Source organism: Tachyglossus aculeatus, chromosome 2 (assembly GCF_015852505.1).
Source record: "Tachyglossus aculeatus isolate mTacAcu1 chromosome 2, mTacAcu1.pri, whole genome shotgun sequence".
Classification (NCBI taxonomy): Eukaryota; Metazoa; Chordata; class Mammalia; order Monotremata; family Tachyglossidae; genus Tachyglossus; species Tachyglossus aculeatus.
Genome location: NC_052067.1, coordinates 14,703,021 through 14,724,191, shown reverse-complemented (window position 1 = coordinate 14,724,191; position 21,171 = coordinate 14,703,021). Strand labels below are relative to the sequence as shown.

At 47.7% G+C, this 21,171-nt stretch overlaps 1 protein-coding gene across 1 annotated transcript; it reads right to left on the bottom strand.

The window, feature by feature from the left end:
• Positions 1–516: 516 nt before the first annotated feature.
• On the bottom strand, positions 517–18,701 carry MALSU1 (mitochondrial assembly of ribosomal large subunit 1). Its single transcript, XM_038741678.1, has 4 exons — positions 18,488–18,701; positions 8,125–8,303; positions 4,264–4,345; positions 517–2,542 (listed from the first exon to the last, which is right to left on the bottom strand). The coding sequence occupies exons 1-4, from the start codon at positions 18,684–18,686 to the stop codon at positions 2,355–2,357; spliced, it is 648 nt and encodes a 215-aa protein (XP_038597606.1). The 5' UTR covers positions 18,687–18,701; the 3' UTR covers positions 517–2,354.
• Between the last annotated feature and the right edge of the window lie 2,470 nt (positions 18,702–21,171).

The following is a 21,171-nucleotide window of genomic DNA, read 5'->3' as shown; positions in this document are numbered from 1 at the left end:
GAACAAGGGAGTGATGGCAAGAGGCTGGGGTCGGGGAGAAGTTGAGGTGGGTGCAGGAGGCTGAATTTTTTTTTTGCGTGTGCTATTTGATTGAATGCATGAACCCTTTGTGCCTTTGACCATCACTACCTAAAGAAATGATGCTACATTGAAACGTGCAGCCCATTTGGACTTTGCCATTCTGTTCAAAGAGCAAGCTTCATCTTCTTCAGTTTTCATAGGACACCGTCTGCTGGGCATTTCTGAGGCCGTCGAGTCTCCGCTCGCAGCAGGCCACAACATTAAATGCTTCGTTACGACGACCGGGGGGCGGGGGGGGGAGGTGTGGGGGAGGGAGGTTGGGAGGAGGTCAAACCCGATTTGACCACATTTAAAGAAAAACGAGCCGCTGTCATGGGCCACACTAAGCCACTTTGAAGGTTTTAAGCAAAATGACAAAAACAAGGAACGTGGAGAAAACGCTATTAAAGGAAAGAGAAAGAAAGGAAAAGAAAAAAAAAACCCTCCTAGCCTGGCTTACAATAGAATGCAGCAGGATTTATGCACATTCTGAACCATTTTTTACAAACAAAAATCATCAAAGGCAGGGAAACCGGGAAAGCTACCAAATTTCCTTTTCATTTCAGAATGTAATTTGAGTAACGATTGTGGTGACACAACACGTTCGAGTTCCCACAGTACACTTCAGTCTACCTCAGTTTTGAAATGTGGCGGCAACACTTGGTGCATAAAGACTGCTGTGTGTATGGGTGTGTGCGGGTGCGTGCGGGTGTGGTCTACACAGAGCCATGCTATTTACCTCTGAACCTTTATTTTTTTTTTTTTGTGATGTTTTTGTGCATGAGATGATCAGCATCACCATGCTGCACTGATTAGAGGGGCACAACTAGCAAAACCATTTTTCATCATTTTGTTGATCTACCTCTTAGATTCATATTGAAATAGAGGCATTTCTACATAGAATAGTTAATTTTTTTTTTCTCCCAAAGATCATTATTGTACAGATTAGCTAACTTTGAAAATGGTCTGAAGTGTTTTTCCTGCATCTCTTCTTTACTAATTGGTTGAAAACCCTCAAACTTATGTTGTAGTTTTAGCAGAGAAATGAACAGTTCTTTTCCTCCTGACAGTGAACTTCACCTAGTATTTAGCTATTTTTTTTTTTCTTAAAATGAATTAATGTTACTGAAGTATTTACAGTCATGAGCTAGTGTTTTGGATTTTTGGTTGAGGCACGTTTAAGCCCCACCACGCCTTCTTAACATTTGAGAGAAACTTTTGTTTTCCGTAAAGTTTGTTTGCAAATAGGTGCTACGTTTCCATCTGCTGATTTAAATACTGTCATCTCTCTTGAATTTCTAGCCTGTCTAGTGTGGTGAATCATTTTATTTTTCAATGAAGACTTGGTCATTTGGAGTATCTGGGAATAGCTAGGAAGTAATTCTTCTGTAAAGGAATTTAATACCCGCAAAGTATGGATCATTTCTCATCTGTAACGTGCCCCCCAATGCAGCTCCACTTGCCAGATGCCTCTGAATGGAATAAAGAGTTTAACTCCTATCCTTAGGTGCCGTGGTGTGTGTGTGTGCGTGTGCTTTTATCGGACTCACGTGAGTAAAGCTAAAGCCGAGGTGCAGAGGCATCTGTTCTTTTTCTAGCTGGAATTCAGGGGGCCTAGGACCGGACACGTTCGGATCGCGGCCGTCGTCTCTCGGGTCAAACCGTCGGTCCTCCCCGGGCCACCTGCCTGCCTACCCGCCCACCCACGAAACGACATTAATGTTGTGGGAATGGGTGCTCCACCTTAAAGGTAAGGAGTGGCCCAAAGGGGCCCCCCATCTAACCCTCCTGGTGGCAATACATCCATCAGAGCCGCTGCATTCTCCACCTCCACCCCCCGTTAACACCGTAGTTGGTCGCAGGATAGCAGGAGGCCCGGGGGCGTGAAATGTTATATCCTTAGAAAAGGAACTCCACCATAAAAAATGGTGTCATTCAACTTTATTTCACCTGCAAGCACGGTCCCGCTGTAAGGCAGAGCTGGTGCTGCTTGAGGTCCAGGGGGGCCAGGCAAATGATGTCTGTAGTGCACAGGTGCCTTTCTTAAGTGAGACCACCCGTCGTAGCCAAAATAGCCAGCCCTTTTGAGCACTTCAGCTGCCACCTTAGTCTCTCTGCAGGGCCAGCGCCTCAGTTGGAGGGGGCCGGCCGAGCTCCCTTCTCACCCCTCTGCTTCGCAGGCGGGCTCTGCCCTTTGTCAAGGGCTTCCCCCTAGTCTAGCCCTGCCACGATCTTAAAGACCGGGGAAAGAGTAAGGCGAAGTGGGAGGATCCCAAGAAGTAAATACTCCCCTTCTACTTGCTGTCGACCTCTGACACCGTATATTCAGGATCGTCCTCTGCGGAGTCAAGAATGAAGTCTTCCGGTAATGATTCTGTGACCATCTGAGCTAACTGATCGTCGAAAGAGCGGAGCGTCCACAACTTCTCCAATTCATAAAACTCACGAGTCTGGGGGAGCATCAGATGTACCACCATTTTGCCTGTGAAGTAGGAAGGAGAGATACAAGTGACGGGAGAGCAAATGGTGACGCTTTTGTGCTGCTGTTATCTCTTAAAGGGAGGAAGGAACACTAGAACGGTGGTAGAAAGCCTTCCCACTTCAGGCCATCCTCACTTAACTCTCCAGTGAAACCATTAGGGGAGCTGAGTGTTTCCACAGTAATTAGTGTACACAGGTTTTATCCTTAAAGTTACTGTAATAATGCAAGCAAAGAGACTTCTGCCCATTTAACAGATTTAAGGCACTGAAAGGTTATTTAAAGATTTGGGGCGGATGTTAATCAAGTATATTGAATACTGTATTCATAATAAAACTTAAAATACCTCAAATTAGCACTAAGCGGGTTTGGGTTAGACTGTTTTTTACATTTTTTTTCAAAGCAGCGTTGCAGTGAGACCCATGATGTGTCCATGCAGTGTTAAGAGCTACTGAATGAGCACTGGTAGCTCTCTTCCAGCCTTATTCATCAATCGTATTTATTGAGTGCTTACTGTGTGCAGGGCACTGTACTAAGCGCTTAGCACTGTTCTATTCATTGAAGTCCTGAATGCTTCTTGGGGAGGGCACCTCACTGGGTGCATGGGGAAAGACAACGGAAAGTTCATTCATTCATTCATTTGTATTTATTGAGCGCTTTCTGTGTGCAGAGCACTGTACTAAGCGCTTTGGAAGAACAAGTTGGCAACATAATCCCTTGGAGGGTTTGCACTTCAGGGGCAGAAGCAAACCTATTCCATGTGGCAAGAAGGAAGGGCTTGGCTGTCAGTGCCAGGCGCTAGTCCCGACTCTGCCCCGGCCTCCTGTGTGACTTTAGACACGGTGCTTACACTTGTCTGTGCTTCTGGTTCCTCCTCCGTAAGTGTGGACTAGACCCTTCTTTTCTTTCTCTTTCTCCTCCCCTCTCCCCCTGCCACCCCACTCTGACCATGAGCCACTGTGAGTCATAGAGGACTGATCTGACCGTTTATTCCGGTGTTTGGCACGTATTGAGCGCTAAAAAAAGGAACCGCTAATGATGGTATTTACTAACACGAGTGCTAAGCAGCTGCTTAGGTGGCACCGATAGAAAAGGGGTTGGGGGAGAAATACCCATTTTGAACAAGCCTTTACTGTTTAATTTTAACTATAACCCCTGGGAGGGGGGATTCAAAGTGGCCCATGAAACTTTTTCCATATGAACAAACAGCATTTGCCCTTTGAAACTACATAAAGTGCAATGTTTACATCCCGCTTTCCTCTTTAAATGACCCAACCTTAGGTTTTGGGGGGGGAGGAGGTTACTGACCACAAAGGTACAGGAAAAACAAAACACGTGCCCGGTCCCATTTGGCAGGATCAGCGTGACGGATGGTCAATTCCCTCTAATGAAGCTGAAGCACATTACGTTCACGGCCGCTCTACTTAAATTCTCTGCATGTTAATGAAAACACACACCCAAAACCAGACTTCAAAATCATCCCCCGGTTTTGAGAAATTCCAGTGTTGAAAGTTTCGCAGCTCTGAAACTGCCAACAGGCCAGCTTAATGTCTAAGGCCAGACGGCATTCACCACCACAGGCAACCGTGATCAAAAGACGCCTACTGTCTAGCCCCTCTGAAAACACAATGTCTAAGCCTCGCCCCAGTTGGGAAGTGGTGTCTTCTGTCGGATGCGGCCACCTCTGCGACAGCTGCCGCAGTCATCGCACATGCGAAACATACCAAAATCGATGCACAGCCAGTCTTCTGTGCTCTTCCCCTCGATGAGAACATGAGGCTCACTTGGGCATTTCAGTTGCTTGTACTGGAAAAAAAAAAATGCGTGGAAGTAACAGAGGCGGTCTCTGAGAAATGGAGCTGATGTTTCTACGTTTAAACCTTGCGGCTTTTTAATGGGGCAGTTTTGACTTTAGCCTCCTGTAGGGCCCTACGCTGGCGGGACCCAGCGGCCACAGGGAAATGGGGGAAAAACGTTTAAGAGGTGTGGCGGGAGAGGAGAGGCAACATATCCACTTTACTTTTAATAAAGAAGAAAATCAGCTATCCTGTCGTGGAAACCGATGCCCATATCAATCGGTGTAGCTCTATTACTTGCCTGTAACTGATCACCCGACTGCATAATGTTGGTAAAAGGAGTATCCAACCTTGGATCAGGACATCCTCACCTGGAACGTTACTCCTACTCCCTGCTCCGGCAGTTTTGCCAGGACAGGGTTTTCATTAATCAGTAGCACTTACTGAGCGACTTCTGTGTGCACAGTAGCGCTCAGGAGAGTACAAGAAGAGAAATGATCCCAAACGTTTAGGACAGACCACTTCCACAACAACATAATCCTGCCTGCACAGAGCACAGCTCGGTGTTGGAATAAATGTTTTTGCCCACATGGGGGGTTGGGGGGGAGTTCTTCACTAACACAACCCTGCTGTTATAGGAGAATTGACAACCAACTTTCCTGAATGAATGTGGGCCCGATGCTAGTAACTGGAAGCTGATAATTTTGGACCGTCCCAATTGAAAAAGTCCCCAAGGGCAGAGCCACACTGCCTGTGCTTACTTTAGAGAAACACTGAAGAGAATTTTCCTGCATTATCTGCAAATTTAAACCAAGATGGCAGTTTGCCGTTCAAAGAACAGCATGGCCTAGTGGAAAGAGCACAGGCTTGGGAGTCAGAGGACCTGGGTTCTAATTCCAGTTCAGTCACTTGTCTGCTGTGTGACCTTGGGTGCGTCACTGCGGCCAGAGGATGGGGCTCCCGGGGCAAGCAGGGTGGCAGTAAGGGGGCTGGGGGGACGGAGGCTGAACTGCCAGCTTATCAGGCAAAACGATAAACTTGCAGAAGAATCTCTCACTGTCAAGTGGCCCTTTTGTGCTGAACTGTGACAGAGTATTAGTATCAAGTCAGGAGACAGCTAAACCCCTTGGCCCTCTCTCCTTCCCTCCCTGGCTGCCATTTTCAATCAGTCATCTCTAATGTCCCGTTCTGTCCAATCATATTTACTGAGCGCTTACTGTGTGCAGAGCACTGTACTAAGCACTTAGGAGAGTACAATATAACAGAGTGGGTAGACATTCCCTGCCCACACAGGCTTACAGTCTAGATGGGGAGACAGGCATTAATATAAATAAATTACAGATATGTATATAAGTGCTGTGGGGCTGAGGGGCAGGGGATGAATAAATCAGGCTAACACAAAAGGGAGTGGGAGAAGAGGAAATGAGGGCTTAGGGAAGGCCTACTGGACGAGATGCCCTTCAATAAGGCTTTAAAGGTGGGGAGGTAATTGTTGGATATGAAAAGGGAGGGCATTCCAGGCCAGGGGCATCAGGTGGGAGAGAAGTCGGCGGCAACATAGACGAGAATGAGGTACAGTGAGTAGGATGGCACTGGCGGAGCGAAGTCTGCGGGCTGGGTTGTAGCAGGACAGCAGTGAAATGAGTAAGAAGGGACGAGGTGATTGAGTGCTTTAAAGCCCAGGGTAAAGAGCTGCTGTTTGATGCGGAGGTGGAGGGGCAACCACTGCAGGTACCTGAGGAGTGGACAAACATGGACTGAATGTTTTTGCAGAAACATCATCTGGGCAGCAGAGTCAAGTATGGCCTCGAGTGGGGAGAGAAAGGAGGCAGGGAGGTCAGCAAGGAGGCTGATGCAGTAATCAAGGCAGGATAGGAGAAACGCTTGGATTAACGTGGAAACAGTTTAGCTGGAGAGGAAAGGGCAGATTTTAATGATGCTGTGAAGGCTGACCTGACAGAGATGAGTCACAGATAATAACACCAAGGTTAGGGGCTGGTGAGACGGGAAGGATGGTCGGTGCTGTCCACAGCGGAAGGACACTTTTGCTGGATCCCACTGTGCCATTCAGCCATCTCCCCATCTCTCTCTTCCCACTCCTAGCCTTAACTCCTCCAACTGGTCTAAGCTCCCAATGCCGTTACTTCCACTCCTATAGCTCCTGTCTCCTAGACTCTCCACAATCTAGTTTTTGCCCCTCCTACTCCATCGAGACAGCTTTCTCCAATGACCTCCTCCTTACCGAATCTAAAGAACTCTGCTCCATCCTAATCCTCTCAGCTGCCTTCAGCACCGTGGACCACCCCCTTCATCTGGAAGCACTATCTAGACAAAGTTTCTCATACACTTCTCTCTGGTTCTTTTTCATCTCTTCTCAGTCTTTCGCTGACCCTTCCTCTGCCAACCACTCATCAAGGCTCCTGGGAGCTCATTTGCTTCCACGACTTCAACCTCTATGATCTCTGTGGCATCACAACAGAGCTATATAATCCTCTGTGTGGAGCCTGACACTAGCTCTAACCTGTTTGTTGCAATCTGGCATTTCCTCATGCCCCTGGGACCATTTCTACCCATATGTCCTCCTGCCAATTCAACTCAACGTGTCCAATACTCAACTCATCTTTGCCGCCCTCATATCCTCTCCTATACCTAACTTCCCCAGATTGAATCTGCCACCAAATCCTACTGGTTCTTGCTCCACAACCTTCTCTCCATGCAAACGGCAACTACACTGGCCCAGGGTGCTAATGTCCTTGTTTCCAGCCTCCCTTCTCTAGTCCACACTTCATTTCGCTGCCTGGATAATTTTTCTGAAATATTGCTCTGCACAGATGGCTCTCCACAATGGAAAAAATCTCCAATGGCTGCCCATTCCCCTCCACATCAAGCAGAAACTTCTGCTCACTGACTTTAAAGCACTCAATCATCTCTCTCCCTCCTACTTATTCAATCTTTTCCCCCACTTCAGATGAGTTTAACCCTCACTCCCCAAAGCTCACATGCTCACTACGCCTCATTCTGACCTCTCCCAACACCAGCTTCTTGTGCATGTATGTGCTTGTGCATGTACACACACCCACCCACCCCACCCCGCTTGGAAGCCCCTTCCTCTTCACATCTGACAGATCACTGTTCTCCCCATCTTCACAGCACTTCTGAAATCACATTACCTTAAGGAGACCTTCCTCAATTGATTTCTCACCTCCCCCTCTCAATCAACCAACCTGATGTCACCTAGGCACTTATGTAATCACAACCCCTGGACATATCTTTATATTCTTCCTTCTTACCTATAGTGTATTTCAGTGTCCGTCTCCCCATCTGGATGATAAACTTCTTAAGGGCAGGGATCGTGTCTTCTGGGGAAGCAGCATGGCCTAGGAGCCAGAGGACCCGAGTTCTAATCCTTGCTTCACCATTTGCCTGCTGTGTAACTTTGGTCAAGTCACTTAATGTCTCTGTGTCTCAATTTCCTCATCTGTAAAATGGGGATCTGATAACTATTCTCCTGCCTATTTAAGACTGTGAACGCCAAGTGGGACAGGGGCTCTGTCCAACCCGACTGTATTATATTTATCCCAGCACTTAGTCCAGTGCTTAACAAAAACCCCAATTACTATTATTACTAACTCTACTGTACTTTCCCCAAGCGCTTAGTAATAATAATAATGATGGCACTTGTTAAGCACTTACTATGTGCCAAGCTGTACTTTGCACACAACAGGCACTCAGTGAATACGACCGATGGATTGACTAAAGGTCCCCATAATAGACATAAGGCATCCTTACCACTTTGACTATGTAGTTGGCCATAGCATGCAGGTGCCTGGTGGAGGATCCGCTCACGACTAGGAAGTAATCTGTGTATTTCATTTCCGGAGGAACCTGGATCACACAAATATCTTTTGCATTTTCTTGCCTCAGGAGTGATACAACCGTGTCAATGTCAAACTTGGGATCGGTGGGACCTGAAACGCAACCAGCCTTCAGTTAGGATCTCCCAAGCTAAGGAGTCACGTGGGGGTGGAGAGAGAAGGGAGAGAGTTTGGAGGAGGGAGAGCAGGCTGGACCGCCGGTCTGAGCCGATAGGGATGGTCAAGCCCGGCACACTAGGGTCGATCAGAGGGGACGGATTCCGCTAAGATTTCCTCGTGGTATCATGACGCGCAGAACCTGGACGGGAGTATATCTGGAGATTGCTTTGGGGCACCCTGTCTCATTACAATACTCCAAGACCAGAATTAACTGGAACTGAGATATTGATTTTACAATACAGCAAAGGGAAAGTTCATTTTCTGTTTTGATTTTCTGTTAGGGGCTCTACAAAAGCCTCTAAGCTAGCAGACGAGAGAAGCAGCGTGGCTTAGCGTAAAGAGCATGAACTTGGAAGTCGGAGGACGTGGGTTCTGATCCCGGCTCTGCCACTTGTCTGCTGTGTGACCTTGGAGGAGCTACTTAACTTCTCCGTGCCTCAGTTACCTCATCTGTAAAATGGAGATTGACTGTGAGCCCCACGTGGGACAACCTGATTACCTTGTATCTATTTCAGCACTTAGAACGGTGCTTGGCACAGAGTAAGTCTTTAATGAAAACCGCTATTATTATTACTATTAGACAAGTTGTAGCACCAGTGCCATTAAGTGGACCGCAACACAATTCATGTTTTTTGCTCCCCCTGATTCTTTCACAGAATGGCACTGAGGGCCTACCATGTTCAGCAAAGCACCGAATCCGTGTGCCCCACAATAAAGCCATACCACCTTCCTCAACAATGAGGCTGTGTCACAGGGTATGTTTCCCCATAGACTTACATGCAATTAGTTAAATTTTGCTCCAGGATAGTCCAGGCCCGACTAACAAGCCTTACTGGAAGAGATGAATTAGACTGCAGACCCCTCTCTGCCCCCTCACCTGATCTGCCTAGAATCTTTCCGGTCCCTCATCATCATCATCAATCGTATTTATTGAGCGCTTACTATGTGCAGAGCACTGTACTAAGCGCTTGGGAAGTACAAATTGGCAACATATAGAGACAGTCCCTACCCAACAGTGGGCTCACAGTCTAAAAGGGGGAGACAGAGAACAAAACCTTTCCTGCCTTAACTCTTCCCTCTCCACTGCCAGGAAAAACTATTTTTCTTCCCTTAATGACACCCATGCCCATTACCCCCATCAGTTGTTCCATCATCATCATCATCAATCGTATTTATTGAGCACTTACTATGTGCACAGCACTGTACTAAGCGCTTGGCAAGTACAAATTGGCAACACATAGAGACAGTCCCTACCTAACAGTGGGCTCACAGTCTAAAAGGGGGAGACAGAGAACAAAACCAAACACACCAACAAAATAAAATAAATAGGATAGATATGTACCAGTAAAATAAATAGAGTAATAAATATGTACAACCACATATACATATATACAGGTGCTGTGGAGAAGGGAAGGAGGTAAGATGGGGGGATGGAGAGGGGGACGAGGGGGAGAGGAAGGAAGGGGCTCAGTCTGGGAAGGCCTCCTGGAGGAGGTGAGCTCTCAGCAGGGCCTTGAAGGGAGGAAGAGAGCTAGCTTGGCGTCCCTCATGCACTTCCAAACCCCTGGGTTTTTGTTATGGCAATGAGGACACCCAGGAAATGCCAGTCAGCAGGAAGTGGGGGGGGGGGGGGGGGGCATAAAGTGTCACCAGGTTCCCGTTGAGATAACTAGACACCTGGGTCCCTGCCCCTCCTCCTCACCCCCAGGGGTGAGGAGCTGGCTGCCACCTTCCCATCTGGCCCTTGCACTCTCCCCAGGAATGAGAGCCCCTAGGACTCTACTCCAGAGCTCGGCCACTGTATAGGACAGCAGAGCCCTGGGGCAGCAACTGCAAGTCGCCACTCTCCATCAACAGCCGCCACACTGGTCTAGGTCCTTGTCATAGTCCGACTTGATGACTGAGTCGGCCCCTTCGCGGGCCTCATTTCTCCCCTTTCCAGTCTGCACTTCACTTGGTTGCCACAATAATCTTTCTATATCATTCAGAGCATGTCTACTCACAGCCGAAAAACCTCAAATGGCTTCTCATTCCACTCTACATCAAGCAGAAACTCCTGACTACTGGCCTTAAGGCACTCAATTGGTACTCTCTCTCCTACCTATCTACTCTCCTGTGCGCCGTTTCCCTCAAGTCAACCTACTCCCTGCCTAGATCGTTTTTTCTTAAATGACATTTGTTGAGCATTTACTATGTGCCAGAACTGTCCTAAGCACTGGGGTAGATACAAGCTAATCGACTGGATACAGTCCATGTCTCACATGGGGCGCACAGTCTTAATCCCCATTTTACAAACGAGGTAACAAGCACAGAAGTAATTTGCCCAAGGTCATGCAGTAAGCGTGGCATAGACGACTTCAGAACCTAGGTCTCTGATTCCCAATCCAGTGCTCTTTCCACTAGGCCAAGCAGCTTCTCATCTCTCCTTTCCCCTGACCACTTCCTCACATCCTCACTGCTGCATGGAACAACCTCCTTCACATCCAGCAGACCACTGCTCTCCTATCTTCAAGGTCCTTCCAAAATCACATCTCCTCCAGGAGGCCTTTCCTGATTACTCAGCTCCACACCCAATTAACTCCCACTGCAGTTGGCACTTTGGCATCATCTCAGCCCTTGGGTATTCATTTCCCCTATTCTGCTGCACTTTAGGAACATAACATATATTGATCTTCTACTGCTTCCTTCTATCAGTAATTTAGTTTAGTATCTATTATTATTATCATTATTATCAGTTCTAAGTTCCATGAGGGCAGAGAGCCTATCTATTAGTTCTAATGGACTCTTCCAAGCATTTAGTACTGTACCCTGCACAGAGCAAGCACTCAAAAACGACTGTTGATTGATTGCCCCTTCCACCCCGACTCATTATGTGACTACTGTCTTCTAGGCTGTGAGCCTGTTACTGGGTAGGGACCGTCTCTATATGTTGCCGATTTGTACTACCCAAGCGCTTAGTCCAGTGCTCTGCACACAGTAAGCGCTCAATAAATATGACAATGAATGAAGGAATGAATGAATCTCTGCCTTACAACACCAGTCAAAGCAGTGACTGATAAAATGGCATGGTGGAGTCAGAGTGAGGGGAGGTTCAGCCACTGCCGTAAGTTTGGAGACATTCGAGCTGCCAACGTCGAACACCATCTCCAGACTGTGCGGCTTGTGAATCTGGGCATACCCATACTGAGTGCAATGGAAGACTACAATAAAGAATAAAGTAGATTTGGTCCTTGGTTCTCAGGGGGCTGACAACCTAAAAAGGCGGGGCTGGGAAGTTGGTATCGGCCCACGGGAAAAGCCTGGATCAAGACAAAATAAGGTAAGGACGCAAGGACAATGACCACGGCAACCCAGAGCTCCAGAATGCTGCAGCTGAACGGACCGTTTTTAGGCCTCCTCCCATCAGTCAATCAGTCGTATTTATTGAGTGTTTACTGTGTGCAGAGCCCTATATTATTCACTTGGAGAGTAAAATAAAACAGAGTTGGCTGACACGTTCCCTCTCTCACTTTCTCTTTCTTTTCTCTCCACTCCCCTTTGCCAACTGCGTGTTTGGGACGGGCCATCCCTAGGCATTTAGGGTTAGCAAGGTTGATGACCTTCAGACTATATTGATGGTGACAGACAATCCATGCCTTTCTCCCATCATCTGTTGCCACTCTGAAGAGGCAGAGAAACAGCACAATGCACAAGCAGAACCTCCTGCTTTTTACTTCAGTGGGGAAACGGATATGAAGTCACAGAATGATCCGGAGACACTCAAGGACACGAACGATGGCCTTGTTACCACTACTTGGTGCCAACTGCAAATCCCACTTTAATGCTGTCATGTTACAGATATTCATGAGAGCCAGCACCGATCTAGGGAGATTGTTTACTACAGCTGGTTCGGAGGAAAGAAACTGTGAGCCTGGATCCAGACGTGATTTCGGAGCAAAGTACCAGCAAGAAAAAGCCTTAAGAATCAGAAAGATTCTTTTAATCTCCATTCAGGCTCGAAGAACATCTCTAAATGCTTTTGTGATTACACTTCACCTAGGGGAAAGAGTGTGAGACTGGGAGTCAGGAGACCCTTGCAGCAGTCCCGGCTCTGCCACCTGCCTTTTGTGTGACCTTGGCTAAGTCAACTAACTTTTCTGCACCTCATCTCTAAAGAGGGGGGATAACCTACTTGTTCTCTCGACTTCTAACCTGTTCTCTCAACCTCGACGACTGTGAGCCCTGCGTCTGATCTGCTTATCTCGTACTGACCCTGGCTTCCCTCACAGGGCTTGGCACACAATAAGCGCTTAATACATATCACTGTCAGGATTATTAACAAGAAATTAAAGCCGCTTACAAAAAGACTCAGCAAGGTAAAGGACGGAGAACCTCACCTTCTACCTTGACCCCCAACAGCAAGCAAAAATCGTCCTCGTAAAGTGTGCTGGGGGTGTCAAGCACCCCTAACCCAGTGACAGCACAAAAGGGGCTGAGAGATGAGATCAAGGCCTTGTGGCCCCAGTGCCCAATAGTTAAAAATAATAATACTTGTTAAGCGCTTACTATGTGCCAAGCACTGTTCTAAGCACTGGGACGATACAAGTTCATCATCGTCATCACCATCAATTGTATTTATTGAGCGCTTACTATGTGCAGTTCATCAGGTTGGACACACAGAAGTACTGTGCCATAAATAATAACCATAACAATGCTTGTTAAGCGCTTACTCTGTGCCAAGCACTGTTCTAAGCACTGGGATAGATAAAAGTTCATTCATTCATTCATTCATTCATTCAATCGCATTTATTGAGCGCTTACTGTGTGCTGAGCACTGGACTAAGCGCTTGGGAAGTACAAGTTGGCAACATATAGAGACGGTCCCTACTCAACAGCGGGTTCACAGTCTAGAAGGGGGAGACAGACAACAAAACAAAACTTGTGGACAGGTGTCAAGTCATCAGAACAAATAGAATTAAAGCTAAATGCACATTAACAAAATTGAATAGTAAATATGTACAAGTAAAATAAATACAGTAATAAATCTGTACAAACATATATACAGGTGCTGTGGGGAGGGGAAGGAGGTAGGGCGGGCGGGAGGGGAAGGAGGATGCTTGTCTCAGAAGTTGCCAAAGTATTATTCATTCATTCAATCATATTTATTGAGCGCTTAAAGTGTGCAGAGCACTGGACTAAGCGCTTGGGAAGTACAAGTTGGCAACATATAGAGACGGTCCCTACCCAACAGCGGGCTCACAGTCTAGAAGGGGGAGACAGACAACAAAACATATTAACAAAATAAAATAAATATGTACAAATAAAATAAGTAGAGAAATAAATACGTACAAACATATACACAGGTGCTGCGGGGAGGGGAAGGAGGTAGGGCAGGGGGGATGGGGACAGGGAGGAGGGGGTTCAGTCTGGGACAGGTAAAATAGAGTTCATTCATTCATTCAATCGTATTTATTGAGCGCTTACTGTGTGCAGAGCACTGGACTAAGCTCTTGGGAAGTCCAAGTTGGCAACATAGAGAGACGGTCCCCACCCAACGGTGGGCTCACAGTCTAGAAGTACAAACATCTATCCAGGTGCTGTGGAGAGAGGAAGGAGGTGGGGGGGGGGGGGGAGGGGGGGAGGAGGGGGCTCAGTCTGGGACAGGTAAAATAAATAGAGTTCATTCATCCATTCATTCATTCAATCGTATTTATTGAGCGCTTACTGTGTGCAGAACACTGGACTAAGCGCTTGGGAAGTCCAAGTTGGCAACATAGAGAGATGGACCCTACCCAGCAGTGGGCTCACAGTCATTCATTCATTCATTCAATCGTATTTATTGAGTGCTTACTGTGTGCAGAGCACTGGACTAAGCGCTTGGGAAGTCCAAGCTGGCAACATAGAGAGACGGTCCCTACCCAGCAGTGGGCTCACAGTCATTCATTCATTCATTCAATCGTATTTATTGAGCGCTTACTGTGTGCACAGCACTGTACTAAGCTTTTGGGAAGGACAAGTAGGACGGTCCCTACCCAACAGTGGGCTCACAGTCTAGAAGTACAAACATCTATCCAGGTGCTGTGGAGAGGGGAAGGAGGTAGGGGAGGAGGGGGAGGAGGGGGCTCAGTCTGGGACAGGTAAAATAAATAGAGTTCATTCATCCATTCATTCATTCAATCGTATTTATTGAGAGCTTACTGTGTGCAGAGCACTGGACTAAGGGCTTGGGAAGGACAAGTTGGCAACATAGAGAGACGGTCCCTACCCAACAGTGGGCTCACAGTCTATAAGTACAAATATTTATCCAGGTGCTGTGAGGAGGGGAAGGAGGTGGGGGGGATGGGGAGGGGGCTCAGTTTGGGACAGGTAAAATAGAGTTCATTCATTCATTCAATCGTATAGAAGCAGCGTGGCTCAGTGGAACGAGCCCGGGCTTTAGAGTCGGAGGTCATGGGTTCAAGTCCCAGCTCCACCAAGTGTCAGCTGTGTGACTTTGGGCAAGTCTCTTCACTTCTCTGGGCCTCAGTTCCCTCATCTGTCAAATGGGGATTAAAACTGTGAGCCCCCCGGGGGGCAGCCTGATCACCTTGTCACCTCCCAGCGCTTAGCACGGTGCTTGGCACCTAGTAAGTGCTTAATAAATGTCATCATTATTATTATTATTTATTGAGCGCTTACTGTGTGCAGAGCACTGGACTAAGCGCTTGGGCAGTCCAAGTTGGCAGCATGGCCAATTGTCGGCTGTGTGACCTTGGGCAAGTCACTTCACTTCTCTGGGCCTCAGTTCCCTCATCTGTGAAATGGGGATTAAAACTGTGAGCCCCCCCAGGGGACAGCCTGATCACCTTGTCACCTCCCCAGCGCTTAGAACGGAGCTTGGCACATAGTAATCGCTTAGCAAATGCCATCATTATTATTATTATTTATTGAGCGCTTACTGTGCGCAGAGCACTGGACTAAGCGCTTGGGCAGTGCAAGTTGGAAGCATAGCCACTTAGCTGTGTGACCCTGGGCAAGTAACTTCACTTCTCTGGGCCTCAGTTCCCTCACCTGTAAAATGGGGATGAAGACTGTGAGCCCCACGTGGGACAACCTGATCACCTCGTATCTCCCCCAGTGCTTAGAACAGTGCTTGGCACATAGTAAGCGCTTAACAAATACCACCATTATTACTATTATTATTATTATTATTATTATAGAGAGACGGTCCCTTCCCAACAGCGGGCTCCCGGTCTAGAAGTCCAAACATCCATCGAGGTGGTGTGGGGAGGGGAAGGAAGGAGGGGATGGGGACGGGGGAGATGGGGAGGGGGCTCAGTCTGGGGCAGGTAAAATAGAGTTCGTTCATTCATTCATTCATTCATTCAATCGTATAAAAGCAGCGTGGCTCAATGGAAAGAGTCCGGGCTTTGGAGTCAATAAATCAATCGATCAATCATATTTACTGAGCGCTTACTGTGTGCAGAGCACTGTACTAAGCGCTTGGGAAGTACAAGTTGGCAACATGTAGAGACAGTCGGAGATCATGGGTTCAAGCCCCAGGTCCACCCAGTGTCAGCTGTGTGACTTTGGGCGAGTCACTTCACTTCTCTGGGCCTCAGTTACCTCATCTGGAAAATGGGGACTGTGAGCCCCCCCGTAGGACACCCTAATCACCTTGTCACCTCCCCGGCGCTTAGAACGGTGCTTGGCACCTAGTAAGCGCTTAATAAATGCCATCATTATTATTATTATTATTATTTATTGAGCGCTTACTGTGCACAGAGCACTGGACTACGCGCTTAGGCAGTCCAAGTTGGCAACATAGCCACTTGTCAGCTGTGTGACCTTGGGCAAGTCACTTCACTGGGCCTCAGTCCCCTCATCTGTAAAACGGGGATTAAAACTGTAAGCCCCCCGAGGGACACCCTAATCACCTTGTCACCTCCCCGGCGCTTAGAACGGTGCTTGGCACCTAGTAAGCGCTTAATAAATGCCATCATCATTACTATTATTTATTGAGCGCTTACTGTGTGCAGAGCACTGAATTAAGTGCTTCGGAAGTCCAAGTTGGCAACATAGCCACTTGTCAGCTGTGTGACCTTGGGCAAGTCACTTCTCTGGGCCTCAGTCCCCTCATCTGTAAAACGGGGAGGAAGACTGTGAGCCCCCCGTGGGACACCCTAATCACCTTGTCACCTCCCCGGCGCTTAGAACGGTGCTTAGCACCTAGTAAGCGCTTAATAAATGCCATCATTATTATTACTATTTATTGAGCGCTTACTGTCGAGCACTGGACTAAACGCTTGGGCAGTCCAAGTTGGCAACATAGCCACTTGTCAGCTGTGTGACCTTGGGCAAGTCACTTCACTGGGCCTCAGTCCCCTCATCTGTAAAACTGGGAGGAAGACTGTGAGCCCCCCGTGGGACACCCTAATCACCTTGTCACCTCCCCGGCGCTTAGAACGGTGCTTGGCACCTAGTAAGCGCTTAGTAATTGCCATCATTATTATTATTATTTATTGAGCGCTTACTGTGCGCAGAGCACTGGACTAAGCGCTTGGGCCGTCCAAGTTGGCAGCATAGCCACTTGTCAGCTGTGTGACCTTGGGCAAGTCACTTCACTGGGCCTCAGCCCCCTCATCTGTAAAATGGGGAGGAAGACTGTGAGCCCCCCGTGGGACACCCTAATCACCTTGTCACCTCCCCGGCGCTTAGAACGGTGCTTGGCACCTAGTAAGCGCTTAATAAATGCCATCATTATTATTACTATTTATTGAGCGCTTACTGTGCGCAGACCACTGGACTAAGCGCTTAGGCCGTCCAAGTTGGCAGCATAGCCACTTGTCAGCTGTGTGACCTTGGGCAAGTCACTTCTCTGGGCCTCAGTCCCCTCATCTGTAAAACGGGGAGGAAGACTGTGAGCCCCCCGTGGGACACCCTAATCACCTTGTCACCTCCCCGGCGCTTAGAACGGTGCTTGGCACCTAGTAAGCGCTTAATAAATGCCATCATTATTATTACTATTTATTGAGCGCTTACTGTCGAGCACTGGACTAAACGCTTGGGCAGTCCAAGTTGGCAACCTAGCCACTTGTCAGCTGTGTGACCTTGGGCAAGTCACTTCTCTGGGCCTCAGTCCCCTCATCTGTAAAACGGGGAGGAAGACTGTGAGCCCCCCGTGGGACACCCTAATCACCTTGTCACCTCCCCAGCGCTTAGAACAGTGCTTGGCACCTAGTAAGCGCTTAATAAATGCCATCATTATTATTATTATTTATTGAGCGCTTACTGTGCACCGGGCACTGGACTAAACGCTTGGGCAGTCCAAGTTGGCAACATAGCCACTTGTCAGCTGTGTGACCTTGGGCAAGCCGCTTCACTTCTCTGGGCCTCAGTCCCCTCACCTGTAAAATGGGGATGAAAACTCTGAGCCCCCCGGGGAACAGCCTGATCACCTTGTCACCTCCCCGGCGCTTAGAACGGTGCTTAGCACCTAGTAAGCGCTTAATAAATGCCATCATTATTATTATTATTTATTGAGCGCTTACTGTGCACCGGGCACTGGACTAAACGCTTGGGCAGTCCAAGTTGGCAACATAGCCACTTGTCAGCTGTGTGACCTTGGGCAAGCCGCTTCACTTCTCTGGGCCTCAGTCCCCTCACCTGTAAAATGGGGATGAAAACTCTGAGCCCCCCCGGGGAACAGCCTGATCACCTTGTCACCTCCCCAGCGCTTAGAACGGTGCTTGGCACCTAGTAAGCGCTTAATAAATGCCATCATTATTATTATTATTATTTATTGAGCTCTTACTGTGCGCAGAGCACTGGAATAAGCGCTTGGGAAGTCCAAGTTGGCAGCATAGCCACTTGTCAGCTGTGTGACCTTGGGCGAGTCACTTCACTGGGCCTCAGCCCTCTCATCTGTAAAATGGGGATGAAGACTGTAAGCCCCACGGGGGACAACCTGATCACCTCGTCTCTCCCCAGGCGCTTAGAACAGTGCTTGGCACCTAGTAAGCGCTTAACAAATACCACCATTAGTATTATTATTAGAGAGAGACGGTGCCTTCCCAACAGCGGGCTGACGGTCTAGAAGTCCAAAGATCCATCGAGGTGGTGTGAGGAGGGGATGGGGACGGGGGGGGCCGAGCGGGTACCTGCAGGGTCGGGCGGCCGTCGTCCCGGCGGGCCGCCGTCATGGAGGCCCCGCGACAACATGGCGGAGCGCGCTGAGGGGAAGAGCCAGGAGGGCGAGGGCCGGACCGGAGGCGGACCGACAACGGCCCGGCTTGACGCCCCGGGAGGACGGGGGACGACGGGGACGACGGGGACGACGGTTCCGGACCCCATCCCCATCCCGACCGCCCGCCATCTCCTTCTCCTCAGAGGCCCCTCGAGGCGCCTCAAGACCCGCGCGCACGCCTCCATCTTCCCCGCCCGCGCGCCCCGCGAACGGCGCGCTCTCATTGGCCCCCGCGGCCCGCCGCCCGGCGCCTGATTGGCCGCGGCCTTCCCTTCGCGATGACGTCACCCGCGGGGGCCGGGCGCGAGCCGCGGGGGCGTGCCCGCCTCCGGGCGCCTGATTGGCCGCGGCGTTCCCTTCGCGCTGACGTCACCCAAGGGGGGCGTGCCCGGCGCGCGAGACGCGGGGGCGTGCCCGCCTCCCGGCGCCTGATTGGCCGCGGTGTTCCCGTCGCGATGACGTCACCCTCTGGGGGCGTGTCCGGGCGCGAGGCGCGGGGGGCGTGGCCGGGCGCGAGACGCGGGGGGCGCGGCCGAGCGCGAGGCGCGGGCGTCATTCATTCATTCATTCATTCATTCATTCAATCATTTATTTAATCAATCATCATCATCATCAAGCGTATTTATTGAGCGCTTACTATGTGCAGAGCACTGTACTAAGCGCTTGGGAAGTACAAGTTGGCAACATAGAGGGACAGTCCCCGCCCAACAGTGGGCTCGCAGTCTAAAAGGGGGAGACAGAGCGCTTAGCACAGTGCTCTGCACACGGTAAGCGCTCAATAAATACGAATAAAAAAAAAACAGAGAACAAAACCAAACATACTAACGAAATAAAATAAATAGAATAGATAGGTACAAGTAAAATAAATAAATACATAGAGTAATAAATATGTACAAACATATATACATATATACAGGTATTTTCATATATACCTCATATATACATCAATCAATCGTATTTATTGAGCGCTTACTCATCATCATCAATCGTATTTGTTGAGCGCTTACTATGTGCAGAGCACTGGACTAAGCGCTTGGGAAGTACAAGTCGGCAACACATAGAGACGGTCCCTACCCCACAGCGGGCTCACAGTCTAGAAGGGGGAGACAGAGAACAAAACATATTAACAAAATAAAATAAATAGAATAGATATGTACAAGTAAAATAAATAAATAGAGTAATAAATATGTACAAACATATATACAGGTATATACATATATACCTCATACATATATACATCAATCAATCAATCAATCAATCGTATTTATTGAGCGCTTACTCATCATCATCAATTGTATTTATTGAGCGCTTACTATGTGCAGAGCACTGTACTAAGCGCTTGGGAAGAACAAGTCGGCAACACATAGAGACAGTCCCTACCCAACAGCGGGCTCACAGTCTAGAAGGGGGAGACAGAGAACAAAACCAAACATACTAACAAAATAAAATAAATAGAATAGATAGGTACAAGTAAGATCAATAAATAAATAGAGTAATAAATATGTACAAACATATATGCATATATACAGGTATATACATATACAGGTATATACATATACACCTCATACATATATACATCAATCAATCAATCGATCAATCATGTTTATTGAGCGCTTACTCATCATCATCAATTGTATTTATTGAGCGCTTACTATGTGCAGAGCACTGTACTAAGCGCTTGGGAAGTACAAGTCGGCAACACATAGAGACAGTCCCTGCCCCACAGCGGGCTCACAGTCTAAAAGGGGGAGACAGAGAACAAAACCAAACATACTAACAAAATAAAATAAATAGAATAGATAGGTACAAGTAAAATAAATAAATAGAGTAATAAATATGTACAAACATATATGCATATATACGGGTATATACATATATACCTCATACATATATACATCAATCAATCAATCGATCAATCGTATTCATTGAGCGCTTATCATCATCAATCGTATTTATTGAGCGCTTACTATGTGCAGAGTACTGTACTAAGCGCTTGGGAAGTACAAGTCGGCAACAGATAGAGACAGTCCCTACCCCACAGCGGGCTCACAGTCTAGAAGGGGGAGACAGAGAACAAAACCAAACATATTAACAAAATAAAATAAATAGAATAGATAGGTACAAGTAAGATCAATAAATAAATAGAGTAATAAATATGTACAAACATATATACATATATACAGGTATATACATATATACCTCATACATATATACATCAATCAATCAATCGTATTTATTGAGCGTTTACTATGTGCAGAGCACTGTACTAAGCGCTTGGGAAGTACAAGGCGGCAACACATAGAGACAGTCCCTACCCCACAGTGGGCTCACAGTCTAGAAGGGGGAGACAGAGAACAAAACCAAACATACTAACAAAATAAAATAAGTAGAATAGATAGGTACAAGTAAGATCAATAAATAAATAAATAGAGTAATAAATATGTACAAACATATATACATATATACAGGTATATACATATATACCTCATACATATATACATCAATCAATCAATCAATCAATCAATCGTATTTATTGAGCGCTTACTGTGTGCAGAGCACTGGACTAAGCGCTTGGGAAGTACAAGTCGGCAACACATA